General features: G+C 36.0%; 1 protein-coding gene across 2 annotated transcripts in view; it reads right to left on the bottom strand.

The window, feature by feature from the left end:
* The window catches only part of PACRG (parkin coregulated), a 583,729-nt gene that overhangs the window by 485,673 nt on the left and 73,565 nt on the right, over nucleotides 1–24,491 (bottom strand). For both annotated transcript variants that reach the window (XM_008007759.3, XM_038000580.2), the window contains exon 2: nucleotides 6,791–6,925. In XM_008007759.3, the coding sequence (XP_008005950.2) occupies nucleotides 6,791–6,925 (135 nt within the window). The remainder of the gene's footprint in view (nucleotides 1–6,790; nucleotides 6,926–24,491) is intronic.

The raw sequence follows: 24,491 nt of genomic DNA on the forward strand, positions 1-24,491 counted from the left end.
TTTGTTGTTGTTGTTTACAAGCATCCTGCCAATCTGATTCCATTTGTCACCTGTCAAAGGACTTTTGATCTCAATAGTGCTTCAGTAAAGAGAAGAGACATGTGATGAGTGACAAGACAGGAGGGAACCATTCATTGAATTGCTAATTGGAACAGAACTGGAGATTAACCTTGGGTAGAGATAGAAAATTCATCAAAGACCAATTTGTGTCTCCAAACAGAACTTTCTGACAAGCAGCAACACACGTTTTTTGTTTAAACATCAGAGTACTGATACTTCTACAATGGCAACATTTACCACTGAGAGGGTGGCAGTCACACATTTCTTCATGGGATGCTATGTGACAATACGGGGGGCAGCTTAGCTTTGACACCCTCAGCACTACCAAGACCTACTTTTCAACTGTGGTGGTCGTCTGACTTAAAAAGCAGGAGTGATTTGTTTTTCTTCTAGTTGTCAGTCTACTGAGATCTGAAACTTACAACATTTCTTGTTTCCCCTTGGGTCCCTGGTAATGTGAATTGTCTTTAGCCAATGCCAAACAAATCACTGTCACAGAGCAGCGGTCGACCTTTCTTTTCAATCTATGCACTTTCCAGGAGTTATAAATCAGTTCACTTTCAAGCTCGATGAGATGGCATATGCCCTAGTTTGAAGAACAGATGGAGGCTTGGGGGAAAATTGTTTCTGCAGGCTTGCTACAAGCAGCTCTGCTCCATAAAAGTGAACCATTTGCACTAATTTCTCACATAAATTATATAGGCAGCAGGGAGCACCAGCCCATTCAGCAGAAAATCTTTCATCTGGTTTTCAGAGGTCATCTAACCAATTTAAATAAAAGTTATTTCTGATACATGGCTGTATTTTCATGCTGTACACTTTTAAGATGTAGCAATTTACATCAAATAAAAGAATGGCATTAAGAATAGTACACTCATTGCCAGAGGATTATTTTTTTTTAAGACTTCTGGAACAAGCTCTGTCTATTAATTAATCACAAAGGAAATAATTGTGGGAACGTGGCAGATCTCTCGTACAAAAATCAGGTAAATTGTCACTTCTCTTGTAAAATTTGCCTTGCAAATTCTACTAAGTCCTGTTATCCAAACTCAAGCTTTGGCAGTTATCAAAAGAAATAGAAGCCCAGGACAATTCTAAGAGAACATTCATTCTCCTTGATGTGAAACAAATTATTCAGCTCAAATAAATTTGCCTACAAGATTTCAAAAGTCAATATCAGTTTTAACTTAGGGGCAATAGATGTAGCATTAATTTTTTAAATCCTTAAGAAATTGAAACATTAAGAAATTGAAGGTACCAAGGGACTAAATTATAACTCAAAATTACAGAATCTTGTGAATACATTGATAGCAAATGGATCATGTATCACATCACAGTGTGATTTACTTTAAAATGCAATAATATTTACAGATAATGAGCTATCCTGAGTCGGGGCTGATTTTAATTGTAAGAAAATGTGTGCATACTTTTATAATAATTATATGCAATAACTGTTTTTCCTACTAGGAAATTATCAGTTATGTCAATGAAAACAGTCACATTGACAGAGCTTTTTATAGTTCATGAATACCAATGCTGCTGAGAAATAAAAGGAACTAGAAAAAAAGGAGAAAATGCCAGAGAAGAAATACCGAATGGAATTGTCAGTCAACACATAATTAAAGGTGTTGTCTGAGACACCATCAGTGGAAATTATAAAGGCTGATTTATGCATCTAATTAATTTATTCACAGCATTTCCTTTACTTGGGTGTTCAAGTGCGACATATATTTTCAGTCCTTTAGAAAGGGAAGCTAACTTGTCATTTTGAAAGCAAACTTTAAGGGATGAGTAGTCGTTGAAAAACATTCATGTATAACCTAAAGAGCATTCTCGTGGTAAAAGTTCAACCTCCTCAAGACCGTTGCATATCACTCTGGAACCTGAAGGGCTACGGATTCAAATTAAATGTCCTGCTGCTACTATTTCCATTTTACTACCAGAAGAATTGATCTCTGTGGCAAATTTGTACTCAATATTTGTTCTTTGAAGTAATCCATGAACATCTCAAAATACTGTTATTTTAATAATTATGAAACGAAACTTATTTGAATGCTCTTAATTTAAAAGGGCCATAGAAATCACCTGGTATATTGTTGTCACTTACAGATAAGGAAAGAGAGGCCTATGGAGCAAGAGAAATAAGACTTAAAAATAATCAACTCCTGAATGCTTTACTTTTATCCAACAAATATCCCTGGGTGCCTGCCCTGTGACAGCACTGTTCTAGGTACCAGGAAAGTGCGTGAACAAATCAGAAACACAGACAAAGATCTCTGCCTTATAGGATTTCAGGATAGGCCTGTTTTTACTAACATTGGTACTGGATCCATTTCAGGTCCCTGTGGTTTTCATTTCTCTCATCTCTTATTTATGCTGACTTTATAGTTTTTTTGTAAGACAATTTAAATCCATTTTGAAATAATGTGGGGTATAAACATATAAATGACACATTTATGTCAACATTTATTTATAACAAGTATTTATTAAATGTTTATAGCTATCTCATTAATATTAAGAAGGCATTTTTTAATACAAAACAAAGTCTGGAGATCTAAATTTTAATCAACAGGTACAATTACCATATGAACCTAAGGGGAAATTTGCCTCCATGGTGAGATTTGATGTATCTGTAATAGGCCAGTGAGGAAGATACACTTCTGGCAGGGAGTAGAGGCCACCTAAGTCCATTCTCACATAGACCTGTTCATGTGTATCAGCTCTGGCTTTATTAATTTCATTTCAATATAGGTGGCCATGGAATATCATTTACATGTCAAAGAAGAAAAAGCTAGACTGCAGAAAGGCCTCTGGCACCGCTGCTGCTCTGGACAAGGACCACCATGACATTGTCAGGTGTGGGGTGATTGGGTGCTGTGGGGGAAGTGGGGAGGGATTTTGGACAAAGTACAAGCCCATTTTGCATTTCTCCCTTTCAGATTTGAGAGGTTTGTGATCTTGTTGCATTTGTGAAATGGTTGGTATTATATCTTGATTTTCCTAGGGGGTTACAGGTTTATCTATTTCCTTTTCTAATATATCTGATATCTGGGACATTCTTATGCCTGGTTATTAGAAATTTAGTGGAAAACAAGACCATCTTAGTGCATGTTGTATTCTGTCACATAGCACATTATCATGGAGAAAGACGGCCTGTATCAACATCTATTACATCAAAATGCCTAGAAAGTGAAAGATTTTAGAGACACCTTTGCGTAGGTGTAGCTGTTTCCATCTTCAAAATAATGAATGGTTTATAATACCATATAGTTATTTCTAAAAATCGACAGTGCCTCAGGTATATTGAGACAGCAAAACAATCAACAGTTGTTATTTCCCAAATGTTAGAGGGGTCAAGAAAAATGTAGCAAAAGAAACAGATTAACATTTTTTGTTAAGTATTCCTTAAGCTTTTTTTATAACTACAACCATTGATAATCAAGATTGTCTGGTAGATTTCATATTTGAGATGAGATCTATTCATCTTTCATAGCTCATGAACTGCCATTGATAAGTATAGAGAAATTTTCGCTACAAACATTTTGCAAAACTTTTCTCATATTTACCAAGAAATTTATGATACACGTAGAAAACCATGACAATAAATCCATAGATGAGTCCCATTTTTTCACTTTAATAATAACAATTCTAACATAGTGAAAGCCTTCTATCTATCTGGGTAGCAGATTCAGGCATTTATTTTTGACTGCCATTATCTTAATCTGGAGCTGCATGGTCTAATATGGTAACCATGTGGCTATTTAAATTAAAATTAATTAAAATTAAATAAAATTAAAAATTCATTTCCTCAGTCTCGGTAGGCACATTTCAAGTGCTTAATCACCACATATGGCCGGTTGTACCATATTAGATGGTGCAGATGCAGAGCGTTTCCACCACTGCAGACAGTTGGATCAGACACTGCTGCAATCTTCAGAGATGCCACAAGAAATAGACAAAGCTACAGAGATGATGACACGCAGCCTGCCACGTTGTTTTGGCATCTGGAACAAATGACCACTTTCATGTGCACGAAACTGGTACTGAGAGCAGGGTGTGGGCTGAGAAACCTAAGCATGCAAAGACATCTGTCTGTTTCTAACTCTTACTTCTACCTTCTGATGTTACCATAGAGTACCTTTGTTATTTCAAGAACATACGACGGTTCCTAACCTGGTGAAGATCTGGTCAGCTAATCCAGAACAAGTAGAAGAGGAGTCTGAGGACCTGGGGAGGGATCCCCAGACCAGCACCTTCACAGACTACAATGACCCTGAGAGGCTGGGGCAGCCTGTGCCAGGATTTAGAGCAGTGCCTCCTAAGTCCTTCAGAGCCATAGGCTCTGGAAACACCAATAAAGAAATAGACGTGCTTCTCACTTAGTTATGCGCTTCATTTCAGGTGCTCGCAGATCCACTTGGAGTCCCTAGGGTGTCTGAGGAGAGGTGAGAGAGGCCATATCCTCTGAGGGAAGCACTGCTCCTCAGGAGTCCTCAGTGAGGGATGAGCTATGACACTGAGACGAGAGGTTTGCACGACCAGAAACCGCTGCCCACACACAAGAGTGGAGTGCAGGGCCTTGGCCTCTTGCTTTTTCAAATGTGCCACGAAATAAATATGAAACTATGGATAGATGGTTCCCAAACCTATGATTAATAATCTGAATGTCTTACCTTCAGTGATATAGTAATGCAATTAAAATGTAGTAGCGACTTTCTAAAAGAAGTCCACAGCTTCTGGAAGAAGATGTTTTTCTAAATTTATGCTATTATACTACCAGTGACAGCAAATAAATTGTTTCTTCTTTTTATTACTTTCTAGCTTGCTGAATCAGTACTATAATCAATAGTAGCTTAAGAGAATTAATATATCCATAAAAAAGAAAAGCATTTTATATCCCTGCTGACTGTTGGATTATCAAAGATAAAGAAAATGATTCATCTCATATTTTTATTAATAATTTATTTTCAAAATGATTTTTTTCTAGTCTCTACACTTCTAAGGTTGCTTATAAAATTATTTGAATCATAATAAATCTACATAATTTATTTTCATTAATGCAATTTATGTGTAGATTATAATTACCTGAAAAACACCAGAAGCCACTCACTTTTTATAAAGAATTATGACGTATTATTCTACTCAACAGGAATCAGGTTTTGAAGACACTCTACTGTGTTATCTTGTATGAGCCAGTACATAGATAGGCAAACACAAAATCCATGCAACCAATCAAATATACGAATCCAAAAATCCCAACAAAACTTTGGAAATACATACTTATATTAAGACTAAAGTATGAAAGTTAGTTATACTCGCTACATATTTTTTCTCATCATACATACATTTTCACATAACAAATTCAGACTCTAACAGAGACTATCATAAAGGAGACAATAATGTTACTCACCTCTTTCCCACCCCCCCAAAATTTTATAATAAGGTTTCCTAATAAGGATACCACCAAGTTCCTCTTGTAACATAAGCTGGAATAATTCTAAGTTCGATAACTGATACCGGATGACTGCTCAAGAATTAGAAATGTTTGATTAAAATATGAAAATATTTTAAAAGACATACTAGATATCATGCAAATAATCCTTTCGATGTTTCTATACGGGAAGGAAAATTTTAATTTTAATGCACCTTTTTAAGCTATTTGATTTCTCAAAGTAAATTACTATAAGCTATTTGCTTTGATTTATGTTTAACAAATTTAAACATAAATTTATTTGTTACTAGCTACAAACGATTCCTGATTTGCTTTTGGCCACGACTGCTGGACTTCCAAGTTAAATGTGTCAATTGCTTAACGTAACTGATATTTGGCCAAAGCCTTTTCTTGTCCTTAACTTGATGTGATACTCATAAGTGTGCACAACTGCTTTGCTGTCTGTAGGCAGAGAAGCCCTTTTAGCTGATAAATATCACCAAAAGCAAAGTCTTTGATCACAACAATAATTAAATAGCAGGAGCCGGTTAGAGACCAGCATTTATTTCTCTCAAATTAAATGTAAAAGCCTTCTCCGGTTAAGAGATTGGCAAGTTTTTACAAATAACATCAGTCAGCCTTTTCTAAAGGAACACAACCACATTGGAATGGAGTCATTAGGCAATGCATTTATTTTGAAGCCAATTAACCTTTTGTCAGAAAAATGTCTATGCTGTAATGGCTTCGGCGGTGGAGGTCAGCCTCTAACAGGGCACGTGTGACAGCCATGGCGCGGGCTGACACAGGCTGGGACGGAGAGGAGAGCCAGGACTGGGATCGGCCTGCTTTTGTATTCTACTCTGCATTTCCAGAGAGCAGACAATCTTGACCTATCCATTTAGGTAATTAAAGCTTCCATTTGGAAGTGTCCTGCAGGAAGGTGAAATTTGGGGTAGATAAATGGCTGTTGCTCTCCGTATCCAGCCGCCAGTTCCATCATTTGATGGACTGCCTGATCAGGCCGGGCTGCCAGGTTCTCATAAAAATAGAGATGAATTGGGCAGCAGACAATTCTCTAAGGCAAAGCAACTCTGTCATTTTCTTCTTTGCAGGCTGTAATTTAATTGTTAGTCAAGGTGGATGGCTGACACAGGGGGGGTTTCTCTGAGAGCTTTCCCACCATCTTCCATGTGCTGAGAAATGACTCCAGTTTATTTACTTAGCAGTCAAGTGTGTTTGGTATTGGGGGATGTCACTCCAGGAAGTGCAGCTGGCCGGCACAGCTGTGTCCTGACTTACCTTCCAGGCGATTTTGTTTCCTTTCGAATCATGCTCAAGGGCAATTGGGAAGTCACCTCGCTCATAGAATTTTCGAAATGCTGTGGGCTTGGTTGGTCTTTCTTTAAATGCCCCTGCCGTTGGAGGGCCTCTCACCTTAATTGAAAAAAAAAAAAAAAAATAGGGATCAGGTTTTAAGACATACTAAAAACATTCACAATAAAAGGGCTTTCTGTTTTAAAAGACTTCAGTTTGTATAAATATGTTGGAAGATAAAATCACATTATCTAATAAGGGACAACACAAATCTGCTAATACAAACACCTGGGGAAGAAAATTATTTTATAATCACTATTAAAAGTCTACTTTATTTCAAGCTACTTTAGAAAGCATTCCTAGAAAATGTCAGTTAAAATATCACTTTATAGGGAAGACCGATGCTATGTTTACGAAAAACATTTTAATAGAAGTGTCTTAAGCTTAGAATGTTAAAACTTTAACAATTTCAAATACTTATAAATTCTAATCTTGGGTTTGATATACTTTGTGGAGTACTGAAGTAATTTAAAACATTTCAATCTTTCTATATATATGTAAAATAGTGGAATATGTTCTCATATTATGAATATTAACAATAAAACTACTAAAGTGATATAAAAGTAATAATAAATGAGTGTAGGAAGAAAAAAAAGGTGGCCTATTATGTGTGTGTATTTGGTAACATGAATCCACATTTGGTAACATGAATTCACAAGAAAGTAACAGAACAGATGAGAAATTAGAACCGATGAGAAACTTCCGTCTCCAAAACTGACATTTTCATTAAAGAAGAAATATTTCCTATAGAGTTATTTACATTGAATACATCTTTTGAATCTGCATTATTTACATTGGACCTGATTCATTAGATTACAAAATTGAAAGTAATCAGTAAACTACTTAGAAATGAGTGTACTGCTCTGTTCCTTACATATAGTCTAACCATGATTATTTTTCCCTGCTTATTATAAAAAGGTAAATACTAGTCATTTTATATATTAGCTTAATAAATTAATGATTACTTTGCTAATACTATGGACAGAATAATATAACTTAATCTTTTTAGTTATTTTATATGTTAATTTGTAATATTTTGTTAAAAACTCCAATTTTGATGAATATCTTAACCTATCTAAATAACATACAATAAATATACAATACACATTAGATATGAAAAATACATTGTATCTAATATATATATAAAAGGATTATATTTGAAATTAAGTGTGGTATGAAGAAATACCTTATTACAATGAGTAAATGCTGAAGTGGAGTTGAAGAGTGAGGTAACACACGTTTATTAGAGTTTAGAATTTACTCCACTACAGAGCACATCACTCCCAGTATATGATTATATGAGTAATTGAGGCAGCATCGGGCATTACCAGTAGGAAGGAAGATTTCCTTTCACTTATTGAAGATTAGGAATTTGTTCTGGAATTAGAATTAATAGCCACCATTTTCAGTCAAATTCATTCAATTGTTAAATAACCACATGTATTTAACAACAATTTTGTTCAGCTCTTTGAGCTGGAGGCTATATAAAAAGAACAGTTTTAACTATATTACTGTCATGGAAACTGTAGAGCTGTGATTCCCGGACTTTTGAAACTCATGGAGGAGTAAATCTTGAATCACATTTTTGGGAATTGATAAATGATTGACAAATTTTTATGTTGCCAAAAAGTTATTTTTTAAGTTATTTTTTAGTTATTTTAGTTATTTTTTCAATTTTTTTCTGCATCAATCAGTATGCTTCTGTGATTTTTATTCTGTCACCTTTTGATATGGAGTTTTCTATTACAAATGTAATACAATAGCCTTTAAAGTTACAGTGCTACTCAAATAATCTGCTTCCTATTGCATGACTTGCAGTAACATGTATTTTCTGAGGAATTGGTCCGTTTTATTTAAGTTGTCAAACTTACAAGTGTAGAACTGCTTGTGGTTTTTCTGTATTATCCTTCTGATGTCTGGAGGGTCTCTCAAGATATCCATTATTCAATTCTGATATTTGGTAATTTGTGTCTTCACTTTTTCCTTTGTCCGTCTTACTAGAAGTTGGCCAAGTTTATTGATTTCTTCTGCATTTCCAAAACCACATTTTAACTGGATGTAGGACTTAAGGTTCATGGTTCTTTCTTTTAGCACTTGAAAAATAGTGTGCCACTTCCCTCTAGCCTTCAAAGCTTTGGATGATAAATCCACTCTCATTCACATTGCTTTCCCTTATTGATAAGGTGCCACTTTTTTTTAGTTATGCCAAGATTTTTCTCATCTTTAATTTTCAGAAGTTTAATTACGATGTGTCTTTGCATGCATTTCTTTGCTTTCTATCCTGTTTGAAGTTTGCTCAACTTTGTGAATCTGTAGGTTCATGTCTCTTGCCAAATTTAGAAAGCTTTCAGTCATTATTTCTTTGAGTACTTCTTTGGCCTGGCTTCTTTCTCCTCTCTTTGTAGACTCCAATGACATTAATGTTAGATCTTCTGTTACGGTACCACAGATCCCTGAAACTTCTTTTTTTCAGCCTATTTTCTCTGTCGTTCAGATTGGGTAACTTCTACTGCTCTGTCTTCAAGTTTGTGGGTTCTTCCTTCTGCCTCCTGCATTCGGCTGTTGAGCCCAAATGCGCTTTTATTTAATTTGAGTTCTATTTTAAGTCCTACAATTTCTATTTGGTTCATCTTTATATTGTCTAGTTCATTTCTGAGACTTTCCACTCTTTCATTGTCTCAAGTGTGTCATAATATTCGTAAAAGCATTTTTGAAAGTAATGTAAAATTCTTCCCTAGACGTTTCTAACATTTCTGTTATCTTGTTGTTGGCACCTGTTGATTATATTTTTACATTCACTCTGAGATCTTCCTGATTCTTGGTGTCATCACTGATTTTCTTGTGAAACCTGGATGTTTGATACATTATATTATGAGATCTTAAAGCTTCTGCTTTAGCTTGCTTATTCTGACATTTCTCTGGTAAAGGTTGGGGAAAGGGTGCTACCTTATTACTGCCAAGTTCGGATAAAGTCTCATTACTCTACTTGGCATCTACTGCCCTCAGAGGAGGGAATGCTTCATTAATACTGAGTGACCCCAGAGGAGAGAATGCCTCATTAATACTGGGTGGGGATGGAGATTCCAGAACCCACTAGGCCTCCACTGATAATCTCCTGGCTGGAAGAGGCAGGAGTGACTCATTACTGCTCCCCCATTGTCCACACTGACATCATAAATGGTGTGGCCTCATTCCCCTGAGCAGTGGTGAAATTCCTGACTCTCTAGGCAGCCCTCTGACTTAACTCCAATGGGGAGGAGGCAACTCTTTTGTCACTAAGTGGGGAACAAGCCCAAGCTCCTGGTGAGGTCTCTCTCCACTGGCACTGCAGATGTTGGGACCTCTTTACTATTCTATGAAGAAGAAAGTCCCAATGCCCCATTTTAAAAACTCAACTACAACCACTATTTAGATATTCTGTTTGCTAATCATCCACTAACCATCCTTTTTGAGTGTTTCTAGAAGTCACATAGTTATTTTTACTGCTGATAGTAAGCCTCGAACTTACTGAGTTGGTCTAAAATCTGTTGAGATCATCCATCTTTCCCCCTTTTGTCTTTGCATTTCTTTAAAAATCAAGTTCTCTTTTCTTTTTGTCTCTTATACTGAATATACTCCAATCTTTCTGATTCTCAGCTCAAAATTCTTAATGTTCAAACTTTTGAAGGAATGGACACATTTCTAACAAAGCTTAGAAGGCTTTTTATAAATTGATATAGATAACTTAATCTTCTTCCTTTCAATAAATTTTCATGTACCCTACAGAAATGATTCCATGCCTGCACTTCCAGGGAAAGCCTTTATTTAGAAGAGAACTTTACAACATAATCCATGGTGATATGTAATCACTTGACAGTGAGAAATTCTCTTCTTGAGTCTCTGGTATCCTCTGTCTTTATATTTCCGCTATTTACTTATTTTTAAACACTTTATACTTTTTGGGATCTGCTATAGATCCATTCTAAATTAACTCTTGGCATCTCAAAAGCCAGAACTTGTAACAGAAGCTAGAATGTTCTCAATTAGCTCCCTCGGTGCATCAGTGGCACTGAGTGGCACCGAATTTTATGCAGATGCTTTGTCACTACAGCCAAAATAGTATTTTTTCTGTTCCAGATACTTATGACATGTGTATCCACCTAAGCTTTATAGAAGGACATACCATTTTTATATTCTATACATAATTTATTCCATATAATCCCAAAAATCTGTACACAAAAAAATCAAGTGAAATATAATTAATTCTGGGATGGTAATAAAGATCTTATTATTGGAAACCACACAGATGGATGTAGCTTGTCTAAACAACTTTTAAAACAAGCAAAATGACCTGAAACTCCTTAGGTAAGTTCCATATTTGTAGGAGAGAAAATATTATAAATTTTATTTCATGTTTTAAGAATTTTACCTCAATTTATTATAAATAATAGAAAGCAAACAAGAGACCATAAATCAAACGAGATTTGTGGGAAAATGCAATTAAGGTTTGCCTGAATGGTAGGGGCAATCTGTAAACCAATTAGGAAGAATGGATGTTACAGCAGAATGCTTTTAATAAAATCCGATGCGCTTGGGAACCAAGATACTGAATGCAGTTTGAAATGAATACAGATGACAGAATACTTTATATGCCTACATTTACGGAATGTGGTATAATGGATTTCGGACTTAGATCACAGTGTCTGTCATATGGTCACAAAACTAATAATAAGAAGGAAGGAATGTAAGGCTCTTCAAAAGTCTTCATTATATAGTTTGAAAATTTTCTTTTCACTATTTTTATTCTTTAGCATAAACTGAAGCTGTTTAAAAAAGACTTTTATATCAACAGGAAATTTGCATTGTGTTTTTCTAATTGGCCAATTTAGCCAACCCACTAGAATGCTGAAACAATAGGATGCAAAGGTATTGATTTCTTGTTTTCATCAGCTTCAATCTGAAATTCTGATTCGTGAAAATGCCATTGCTATAAACAGGTGGGCAAGACCTGTTGACTTGAGTTCTGTCAAGACTGAACTGTTAGTCTCAGGAATGGTAAATCGGTTACCATCAGCGTAGGCTCCTGAGTGAGAAGTTCTGTAATTCAGTGTCTGCCTCATTTGCCAACTGTAATTGCTTCAATGCATTAGAAATTTTACAATACTCAAGGTCATCAAATGACCAGGACAATGCTTACAAAATTATTACAATAAGAAAATTGCATTGTAACAGAAGATAGGTTCCTCAACAATAGCAAAAATGAGCTCATAATATCAAGTAAAATGATTATAAGTTATAACAATATAATGATTTAAGATTTTAACAATATATTATGATCATGATAGTCAGAAAAGATATGAGCCTTATTTGTTAAGGATATGTACAAACATTCATTTTATTGCACTTTGGTTTATTGTGCTTTGCAGATACTGTGTTTACTTAGTAAACTGAAGGTTTGTGGCAACCATGCATTGTGTAAGTCTATCAGTGCCATTCTTCCAACAGCATGGGCTCACTTCATGTCTCTGCATCATGTTTTGGTAATCCTGGTACTATTTCAACTTTTCATCATTATTATATCTGTTATGGTAACCTGTGATCAGTGATCTTCAATATTACTATTGTAATTTTGGGGGAGTACCACAAACAACTCCCATGTAAGGCAACAAATTTAATCCATAAATGTTTGTGTTCTAACTGTTCCACCAATCGGCCATTCCCCTATCTCTCTCCCTTCCTCAGGCCTCCCTATTTCCTGAGACATAACAATATTGAAATGAGTCCAATTAGTAACTCTACATGGCTCCTAAGTGTTCAAATGAAGGGAAGAGTCACACGTCTCTTCCTCTGAATCAAAAGCTAGAAACAATTAAGCTCAGTGAAGAAGGCATATTGGACACCAGGACAGGCTGGAAGACCTCTTGTACCAAATAGTCAGCCAAGTTGTGAATGCAAAGGAAAAGTTCCTGAAGGAAATAAAAAGTGCTATCCCAGTGAACACATGATTGATGAGAAAGTGAAACAGGCTTATTGCTGATATGGAAAAAGTTTGAGTGGTCTGGATAGAAGATCAAACCAGCCACAACATTCCCTCAAGCCAAAGCCTAATCCAGAGCAAGGCCCTAACTGTCTTCAGTTCTGTGAAGGCTGAGAGAGGTGAGGAAGCTTCAGAAGAAAAGTGTGAAGCTAGTAGAGGTTGATTTGTGAGATTTATGGAAAGAAGCCATCTCCATAAATTGAAGTGCAAGGTGAGGCAGCAAGTGCTGATGGGGAAGCTGCAGCAAATTTTCCAGATCTACCTAAGATAAATGATGAAAGTGGCTACAGTAAACAAGAGCTTTTTAATGAAGAACAAACAGCTTTCTATTGGAAGAGGATACTGGGCTGGTAAAGTTACTGAGGATAAATCAGTGCTTGGCTTCGAAGTTTCAAAGGACAGGCTGACTCTTTTGTTAGGGGCTAATGCAGCTGGTGACTCTAAGTTGAAGCCAGTGGTCACTGAGCACTCGAAAAGTTCTAGAGCCTTTAAGAATGAGGCAAAATCTATGCTTCCTGTACTCTGTAAATGGAACAACAAAGCCTGGATGACAACACATCTGTATATAGCATGGTTTATTGAATATTTTCAGCCCACTGTTGAGATCTACTGCTCAGAAGAAAAGATTTCTTTCAAAGTATTCTCTTCATTGACAAAGCTCTTGGTCATGCAAGAGCTCTGATGGAGATGTACAAGGAGATGAATGTTGTTTTCATCCCTGCTTACGAGACACAACACCCATTCTGCAGCCCATACATGAAGGGGTAATTTTGACTTTCAACTTGTTTTTATTTTTTTTTAAGAAATACATTTTAGGCCAGGTGTGGTGGCTCACACCTGTAATCCCAGCACTTTGGGACCCTGAGTGGGAGGGGAGGGGTGCATCACCTGAGGTCAGGAGTTCGAGACCAGCCTGACCAACATGGTAAAATCCTGGCTCTACTAAAAATACAAAATTAGCTGGGCGTGGTTGCGCATGCCTGTGATCCCAGCTACTTGGGAGGCTGAGGCAGGAGAATTCGCTTGAACCTGGGAGGCATAGATTGCAGTAGGCTGAGATTGCGTCATTGCACTCTAGCCTGGGCAACAAGAGTGAAACTCGATCACACACACACAAAAAAAAGATGTACATTTTGTAAGGCTCCAGCTGCCATAGATGGTGATTCCTCTGATGTATCTGGGCAATGTAAATTTAAATATTCTGCAAAAGATTCAGGATTTACCATTCTAAATGCCATTAAGAACCTTTCTGATTCATAGGAAGAGGTCAAAATATCAACATTAAAAGGAGGGTTGATTCCAATCCTCATGAATAACTTTGAGGGGTTCAAGACTGCAGTGGAGTAACTGGAGATGTAGCAGAAATAGCAAAAAGTCTAGAATTAGAAGTGAAGATGTGAACAAATTGCTGCAACCTCATATAAAACTTTAACGAGGAGCTGCTTCTTATGGATGAGCAAAGAAAGTAGTTTCTTGAGGCAGAATCTACTCCTGGTGAAGATGCTTTGAACATTATCAAAATGATTAAAAAAAAAAAAAGGACAATGACAGCAAACATAAACTTAATCGATAAGCATGGGCACAATTTGAGAAGATTGACTCCAATTTTGAAAAAAGTTTTACTGTGCATATAATGGTATTAAACAGCATCACCTGCTACCAAGAAATCTTTCATGAAAAGAAAAATCAATCAATGCAGCAAATTTCACTGTTGTCTTATTTTAAGAAATCATCACAGCCACACCAGCTTTCAGCAACCACCACACTGATCAGTCAGCAGCCATCAATGTCAGAGTAAGATCCTCCACCGGCAAAGACTGTGACTCACTGAAGGCCCAGATGATTGTTAGCATATTTTAGCAATAAAGTATTTTTAATTAAGGTATGTGCGTTGTTTTTAGACATAATGCTATTGTACCTTACTAGACTATAATATAGTATAAATGTAATTTATATGCACTGGGAAACAAAAAAATCATGTGACTCTCTTAATTGATATTTGCTTCATTGCAATGGTCTGAATCTGAATCTGCGATATCTCCAAGGTCGGCCTTTATATACAGTCATGTGCTGCAGAACAATGTTTCAGTCAACAACAGACCACATATACCATTGTGGTCCCAGAAGATTATAGTACCATATTTTTACCATACCTTTTCTATCTTTAGATATGTTTAAAATACACAAATACTTACCATCTTCTTACATTTACCTACAGCATTCAATACAGTAACATGTTGTACAGGTTTGTAGCCCAGGAGCAACAGGCTACACCACATGGCCTAGGTGTGTGTAGTAGGCAATACCATCTAAGTTTGTGTAAGTACACTGTATGATGATGTTCACGCAATGATGAAATTGCCTAACAACGCATGAATGGATCCCCACGTTTAAGCAATACATGACTGTATTTCAATAAATATTCAATATATTGGTAAGTATCCTATGGAGTCTTTAAAAATAAGGCACTACAGGCAACAGTGGCTGGCAGGGAAAACTTCAAGTGATTTGAGCCATCTTCTTCCAGAAGGGTTTTCAGTCAAGGTCTAACAGAATGGCCTGAGGTCAGGAGAACATAGAGTCAAGGTGAGTGGTCTGCATTTCAGTGCAGTGGTCCAAGCATAGGACGGCAAAAGCCTTAAATTAGGGTGGCATCAAGAATAAGAACAAAACCCCTCACACTGTGCTCATTGCTTTATGAATATTATTGGTATCAATTTGCAACAAAACTGTATGAAAATGATTTCACAGACAAGGAAATTGAAGAGGGTAAATAACTGGCTGGAAATCACCATGTCAGCACACAGTTGAAAAGAGACTTTAATCCCAATCTCTTTGTCTCTACAGGACATGTCCCTCAGTCACCATCCTAGATCATTAAATTTAAGCAAAAATCTAAAGGATTATTTGGGGCATCTGACCGATTGGATGAGGAGAGCTAGAGGCAGAGATGGAATTTAGAGTTCAAGACTACAAAGTTATGAATAGTCTATTTGTTTAAACCATGTAAATAATAAGAAACTGCAAAGCTTGCAAGAAAATCTTATCACTTGTAATCCTACCACCTATTAATAACTTTGTGCTTTTCCTATTAAACTTTTCAAAACCATAAAACTGCAAATACCATATTTTTATGTCCTTTCCATTTAGTGTACTCTTTAACTTAGTTTAATATGGTTTGATGTTGTGATTTCTATCAAAATTTCATATTTAATGGCTAAGTAATATTCCACCTACTATTTGCCATTATATTTGGAATGTGTATTATTTCCATTTTTTGCCTATTGTAATTACATTGTATAAACATTCCAGGCATATGAGATGTTTTATATTATTTCCTTCAGACAGAGTCTCCAGTGTGAAATAATACGGTAAATTTTAGTATATTTTATGATTCTCGATAATATTATTTTCTAATTTAAAAAGAGATCAGTCTTCCTGCTCAATTTAGATTACTACATTTAACAAAGGAGGATGAGCATTTTCTCATTTTGTATAAATACAGTATGCATGCATTGTGAATGCGTGTGTTCATGTCTTTTCCTCATTAATGTTAATTTGTATGAGATCTTTATATTGGAATATATTAAGTACTGGTTGTGTTGACTGAAAATATCTTACCATCTTTGTTTCCCGTTTTATTTATTTAGCATTGAAAAGTTTTAAATTTTGTGTAAGAAAGTCTCTGTCTTTTCTTTATTTGCTCTTTTTGCCTCCAGCTTTGCTTTCTCTAGTTGATTCCTCTGTGTGCTGCACAATGAATATTCTAATAGACTAATTAAATCATATCTCTCATCTGCTTACAATCCATCAATGATTTCCCATTGACACACTACACAAAGACATTTGCAAGCTGACTGTCAGTCTCTCCGGTCATTCCTGCACAGGTACTTCAAGCATTACTCACACCAAAATGCTGGCAGTCTCAAATATATCCTCCTCCTCCTTGGTCTCCATGATTTTCCATCAGCCTGTAATTCTCCCTTGTGCCCTCACTCTTTTCTCTTCTCCTTCGTTTTCTCCTGAATAACCATTCATCACCTTCAAGACTCAGCACAAACCTTTCCTAACAAACCACATCCCTACTGTGAAGTGGGGTTAGATCCTTCTTCACATGAAGCTTGCAATGCCTGTGGGATAAACAACTTGGGGAGGGGTGCTCACTGAACAACTGGACATCTGTAGAGTGATTATTAGAGAGGTCTAAGCTGTTGATACTGTTTGACTGTGACCAAGTGGTAGGTTCAATCTATGGAAATGGTCAACTTTTCCCAAAGGGAGAATGTATAGTGAGAAAAAGGCTGGGGCCCCAAGACAGTACCTGAATATTTAACAATAAGTGGATTCTATAGGAGAAGAGAAAGAATAGTCAGAATAGTAGCAATAAAATGGAAAAGGGATGATACCATAAAATTCAACAAGTGAGAGAGATAATTTTTTTGTTTTTTTTTTAATAATAAAGGGAGATTATTAAGAGGAGTACTGAAAGTATCCATCTGAAAATCTAAAAGCAGTAGTGACATGATGAGGTGGTAGCCAGACTGTAGTGCACTGAGGAATAAGTGAGAAATATGAAGAAGATCTTGTATTCTATAGGAGCCATTCCACCCTATGGAATGGCAAAATCTGAGATGTTAGCCAGGTGTGATTGCTGAAGGAGGTCAAAACCAATGGTAATTGGAAATAGGAAAAGAGAAGAAAATTAATGGACTGTTACACTGGAATTCATAAATTATATAACCATTTATGGAACGGGAGTGGGTTTTATAATAGAAGCTATATGTATAACCAATACACTTACAAAAAATGGCCAGAGAAACCTGTGAAGTACAGAATAAGTTTTTCAATGTTAGGAGCTCATAACTCTGAATTTGGGGATCTATGGTCACATAAACTAAACCGTTTATTAGAAATGGAGTTAAGAAAATAGGTCTAGGCTGCGCCCAGTGGCTCACACCTATAATTCCAGCACTTTGGGAGGCCGAGGCAGGTGGATCACAAAGTCACGAGATCGAGGCCATCCTGGCTAACACGGTGAAACCCCACCTCTACTAAAAATACAAAACACTAGCCAGGCATGGTGGTGGGCACCTGTAGTCCCAGCTACTCGGGAGGCTGAGGCAGGGGAATGGCATGAACCCAGGAGGTGGAGCTTGCAGTGAGCCGAGATCGTACCACTGTACTCCAGCCTGGGTAACAGAGCGAGACTCCGTCTCAAAATAAATAAATAAATAAAATAAGAAAATAGCTCTAAATTAGACTTTTACCTGTATCATTTATTCATTAAAAATATATTGAATGCCTAATTTTCACAAGTTACTAGTAGGTTTGGTAGGATTGGAGAAAAAATACAAGTGAAATACATTAGCTTCAAGATATATATTATTAGGAGAAGAGATAAAATATATCACCCACAATCTGCACTTGAAATAAGAATATGAGAAATGTCACAAAAAATATATAGAATTCTGCAAATTCAGAAGATAAACCTCTTCGGTCTGAAGGCATTGTTCCTTTTCATTAGAAAATGTTATTTAGCCTTTACAGAGTACCTACAGGTTTCAGTGGATCCAGACAAAAACGTATTATAATTTCCTGTGAACCTGAATTCTGTACAATTTTAATTAGAAATAATTATCAGAAAATTATGTTTGCTGTTCCCTGTATTTGTCCATTTACAATTTTGTAGTTAACAGTTAAATCAGAATTAATTTGTCTGAATTTTCTGTACATTTTATAAATGTAAGTGGTTATTATTACTACACTCTTATAACCAAAAATTCACTATTGATGAGATCAATACATTTTCTATGTGAAATCTCTAGCAATAAAATTCACATTTCCTGTTTTGAAATTCATTTGTCCAAATGAAAAATCTGGTTGAACATCTAAGGTTTCCATTATACTTCAATGAAATAATCCAAATTAGTCTAAAGTACTTGCAGAGACTAGTTTAAATATGATGAACATAAATAAAAACTAAAATTAACGTGTGCATATTATAATAAATTACATTTAAATTACCATTGTCTTTCGATGGTCACAGAAAAACAAATAACTTATAATGCATTTTTTTTCTAATAGGTACTATGAGAAAGATGCAATGCTATCAGTATAAGATAGTAGTATGTAGAAAATTAGCCAGGCATGGTGGCTCACGCCTATAATCCCAGAATTTTGGGAGGCCTAGGGGGTCGGATCACCTGAGGTCAGGAGTTCAAGACCAGCCTGGCCAACATGGCAAAACCCATTTCTACTAAAAATACAAAAATTGGCTGGGCCTGGTGGCGTACACATGTAATCCCAGCTACTTGGGAGGCTGAGGCAGGGGAATCACTTGAACTCGGGAAGTGGAGTTGCAGTGAGGTGAGATATCATCACTGTACCCCAGCCTGGTCAACAGAGCAAGACTCTTTCTCAAAAAAAAAAAAAAAAAAAAAAAAAGAAAGAAAGAAAGAAAGAAAAATAAAAGAAAATTGACAAACATTTCAGTTAAAACATTTAGCACAGTTTGGTACTAGAGCTGGGTTTCCTGCTTGACCATACATTGTAAGCTGCTTTGCTTCCAGAAGGCTTTAAGGAGGTTCACGAAGACACATGCAGTTCAGAAGACAGCTCAGCACACATGGAGGAACTGCCAGGTGTGGGGAGGTGATTGGACCCTTGCAGCCTTAGCCTTCTCTAAAATGTTCCTGGCTGACCTCTATGATTCCTTCTACACTTCTTTAACTTAACATGTTGAGTAAGCATCCTACAGAGTCTTTAAAAATAAAGCTCTACAGGCAACAATGGCTGGCAGGGAAAACTTCAATTTATTAATTCAACAAATGTTGAGGACATACAATATTATCAGAGCATTCACACACTTTTAGAGCTAAGAGGAACTGCAAAGAACACATCAACTCCTTGTTTTTCTCTTGGTTAACTGAAATCCAAAGAGGCTATGGAAACATATCCCAGTCAACATTTCAAAGCGTATTTTCTTCAGCTCTATTACCTATATCTATCTCCATTTCATAGATACCAGATTCTTTCAGGTCCACTTGATTTTAAAAATGCTTCTGTAATAACTGTATGACCTAAGGAAGTCCCAAAGATTGTTAAGTAAATTGAGAGTATGCTATTTAAAATTTATAGATAAACTGCGGCACAATTTGGAAGCAATATTTCATTTCAAATTTGTCTCTATGGTCTAAAATTGTCCTGAAAGCCATGGTTAAACAACAAAATTTGTTTTACATTATTTTTGTTTAAAATAATAGGCAGCAATGATCTTTAAAACTCTCCATTGTAGAAGAAAAAGAAAAGGTTGTTAGCCTTTCTTAACAAAATGAGATGCAACAATCAAATGATTAAAAAAATTCTTGACAGTTAAAGGCTGAAAAAGTTTACTTAAAAGCTGCCCTCTTCTTGCAGTTAAATATAGAAAAAGCCACATATTTAAGTGCCCAAGTGCGGTTCTTGCCTTCAACTTGTCTCCGAGAGTCATCAGAGACTTCAATTTAGACTATGCTATTTAGCATCTGTCTTGTAGAACTGATAAAATGCCTGAATGACTGAGACAGCTTAGCTAATACACTGTCACACCTAACTCTAAGGCCAAAGGAATCGCGAGCTAAATGTGAAAGGAGAATATAAATGGGCAAGAGTGTAAAATATATGCTACTCTCCTAATACCTTTAATGTTGAAAGGTGGTAAACAGTTTATATCTAAACACATATCTTCTGTGTCTTGCAAGAGTTATTTCTTACTGAATAATTAGAGTAAAAAAATGTTATTTTTGTATCTATTAAGAGACTATTACCATTAACATCTTACATATCATGAATATTTTAATAGAAAATTTGAAAATTCTTGTGTCTAATGATGCAAACTGAAATTCTCCAGGAAAAAAACTAGCTATTTAATAGAAAACAATTCTTAGAACTGTCTACAATAAAAGATATTTATATTGGTAAGAAAAATAAAAGGGTTCCACTTTCCCATAATTCCACTGGCTCCCTCTAAAATAAAATACTTAGAAAGTTAATACAATTTACAGAGCTATTAAATACTCTGATTATGATTTAGAAACTCCAGTAATAAGGAAAGCAAGAAATGTATGAAATATATATCACACATATAAAGCACACGCACTACAATTTAACTGGAAGATAATTTAATAAGAAACACTAGATTAGAGTCCTATCCATCTAGGATTTTTCCACCGTGGTTTCCACCATGGTCTATTTGACCATGAAAGAAATATTAAGAATGTAAAAGGAGAAACGATGAACATTTACCTAAATAGCATGTTGTGTGCCCTAAATAAAGATAGTAATGCATCTTTCACTATTCAGATGCAAAGTATTTTTATTTTCATTTACATTTTATTATTTTTTAGTAAATATGCATTTTTTTCCCCTGAGTCAAAATCTTTATTTGTGAAAGCTGGCTGAAGTTTGGTCAGCTTGTGTCCAAAATAAAGCCAACTAATCCATATGGAGATTAAACTCCTGACCGCTCTCCATCAACAACAAGCCTGACTTGGCCATTTGTCTAACCAGTCCCAGCCAGACACTCACAACTCACCAATCCAGAAGCTTTGTTAATAGCTTTCTTTACATTCAGAAGTTATTCTTTTTGCATAGCGTTATTTACTTTGGATGCATATATATGATTACATGATTTGAATAGAATTGGTAAGCACAATTTGAAATATGTTAGATACTAAAATTTTATATAGGCACTCCATATACTTGTATAAGTAATTCACACACACAACACACACACACACACACACACAGATAATCTGACTCAGTGAGGGGTTTCCTAATACATCTTTCCTTTGAAATATGTTACTGTATTATTGTTTTTTAAATATAAGATGACATATGAGTAACCACAGACAAGAAATCTTAACTTTCAAAAGGAAATATAGGAGGTGTTGAGAAAATGCCCCTCTTCACAGCCTGCTTTAGTGCCTTGGTACCTAACAAGTACTAAATCTCAAAAGTTAATATAATTTCTAGTGTGAACATTTCTCCTTTCTTCTTCTTATTTTGGAAATCATATGAATGAAATAAGATGAATAAAAATAAAAAGGAACCATAAGCCTCACTTGCTGTAAATTAGGAGAAAAACTGACCACCAAAAGCAGCTAACATAAGGCACAAGTTATGTGGGAGGAAGGAGAGAGAGGAAATATGGTGAGTGATGAGAGATCATTGAGAGATTCTAGAAAACACCAGAAAAAAATGTATTTCTGGTGAGGGAGATCCCATGAGGGACAACATTTGTTTCTTGTTTGCAAAAATGAGTATAAATAAGGCTCCCAGCAAAAGTTCCTTCATATCCATTTGTGGATCAAAGAGGCAGAAGAGGGGCCCACAAACAAAAATAGATACGTTAACAAATGATCCCTGCAACCATCATTCTTTCTGACAGAATAGAGAGGGAGAAGGTTGGATCAAGAAGCCTCAACACAGAAGCCCACTTTAAATAAGTGTTTAGGAAAAACCAATTCAATTCAACGATAAGTATTAAAGTAGGACCTAGCACAACATCAAAGTTACTATAAGAAAAACAATATTTAAAAGAGCAGCAAAACTTACTAATTGATGAAAAATACCACACAGAGTTAAACACTATGATCAAATAGCTTGCCAGGAATTTTTTAAACTTGGTGAACCCACCACTTCTATGAAAGGAGACCGAGAATTATGACAGGGAAGAAATGGTGATGTAATGGGAGAAGATGAAACATAAGGCATCAGAATTCGGAAAGCAAGTAGAAATAAGAAACTTATGTAAAAATGAAACTGGAAGAAAAGGGAAAAATAGCATTGCAAAAATACAAAGAGGAGAGAAAGGACAGAAATGAGAAAAATGAATAATGTGAAAGAGCCGTAAAGTCTGGCAAGGGAGCTCTACCTTATCATAATTGAAGTCCTCAAAGAAAAATTCAAAACAACGAGAAAAAAACAAATATTTTTAAATGTTTTGAAACACAAGAACTACTTATATATTGTTGAAGAAATTATTACCTCTGTGGTCCAGGAAAAATTAAAGCCAACATTGCCCAATGACATGTATTAGTGAACTTATCAGAATTTTTTTTTTAAAGGCTTTTTGTATAGTTATTTAAAACCATCAAGTCACTTGTAAGAGTCAGGTGGACTTCATGTTTCCAGTTCAATATCTCATCCCTGAAGACAACAGATCAATAGATAAGCACCTGCAAGATTCATAAGAAAAGGTTTGCCAAGGTATATATTTCCAGGAAAAGTGCCCTTTAGTTATAAAATCTACAGAAAAATAGGTTTGTTGTTGTTGTTGTTGTGTTGTGTTGTGTTTTGGTTTGGTTTTTGAGATGGAGTCTCACTCTGTCGCCCAGTGCAGTGGTATGATCTCGGTTCACTGCAACCTCTGCCTCTAGGGTTCAAGTGATCCTCCTGCCTCAGCCTCCCCAGTAGCTGGGATTACAGGCATGCACCACACCTGGCTAATTTTTGTATTTTGAGTAGAGACGGGGATTCACCATGTTGGCCAGGCTGGTCTCAAACTCCTGACCTCAGATGATCTGCCTGCCTTTGCTTCCCAAAATGTTGGGATTACAGGCATGAGCCACTGTGCCTGGTCAGATAGATAGTTTTTGAAATTCAAAAATTTAAAGATAATTGTTGCTATGAATGACTCTCGAGGAAACTCTGTGGAGACAAGCTTGAGACTCTCAGGAAAGGACTGGAGTAACGTCTTTGAAAGGACTGTGTAAAGCATTCACATAAATAACTACACAACTCCTCATTTAGCATTGGCGTCAGGATGATAGTATAGAATGTAAATGACACATATCATATGCAGATGACACAACTAACACAAACAGAGAGAGAGATGACAAAAACATGGGAGGTATCTTTTTTTTTTTTTTTTTTGCTTTTCACTTCATCTATTATCATTGAGAGGCAAAGGACAGGATTTAGAGCATGTAACTACATTTAACCAGACAAAGGTAAGCACTACGAAATACGATATTATTGACCAAACTCAGGTGGTACTGTAGAAGGGGAAGAAGAAAAAATATATTAATTATGTTCATTAGTCATATTAGAGAACTAATGGCTATCACAAAAAAATAAGGGCTATAGGTGATACACACAGTTATAAAGATAACCATAAAAAAAATACTGTACATACTCTTTCAAATACACATGAACAAAGAAAACTGAGCACACAGAGAAAGATAAAAGTATGACCCAGCCATCCCATTACTGGGTATATACCCAAAGGATTATAAATTATGCTGCTATAAGGACACATGCACACGTATGTTTATTGCAGCACTATTCACAATAGCAAAGACTTGGAATCAACCCAAATGTCCATCAGTGACAGATTGGATTAAGAAAATGTGGCACATATACACCATGGAATACTATGCAGCCATAAAAAAGGATGAGTTTGTGTCCTTTGTAGGGACATGGATGCAGCTGGAAACCATCATTCTTAGCAAACTATCACAAGAACAGAAAACCAAACACCGCATGTTCTCACTCGTAGGTGGGAACTGAACAATGAGATCACTTGGACTCGGGAAGGGGAACATCACACACCGGGGCCTATCATGGGGA

The sequence above is a fragment of the Chlorocebus sabaeus genome, chromosome 13 (genome assembly GCF_047675955.1).
Source record: "Chlorocebus sabaeus isolate Y175 chromosome 13, mChlSab1.0.hap1, whole genome shotgun sequence".
Lineage (NCBI taxonomy): Eukaryota > Metazoa > Chordata > Mammalia > Primates > Cercopithecidae > Chlorocebus > Chlorocebus sabaeus.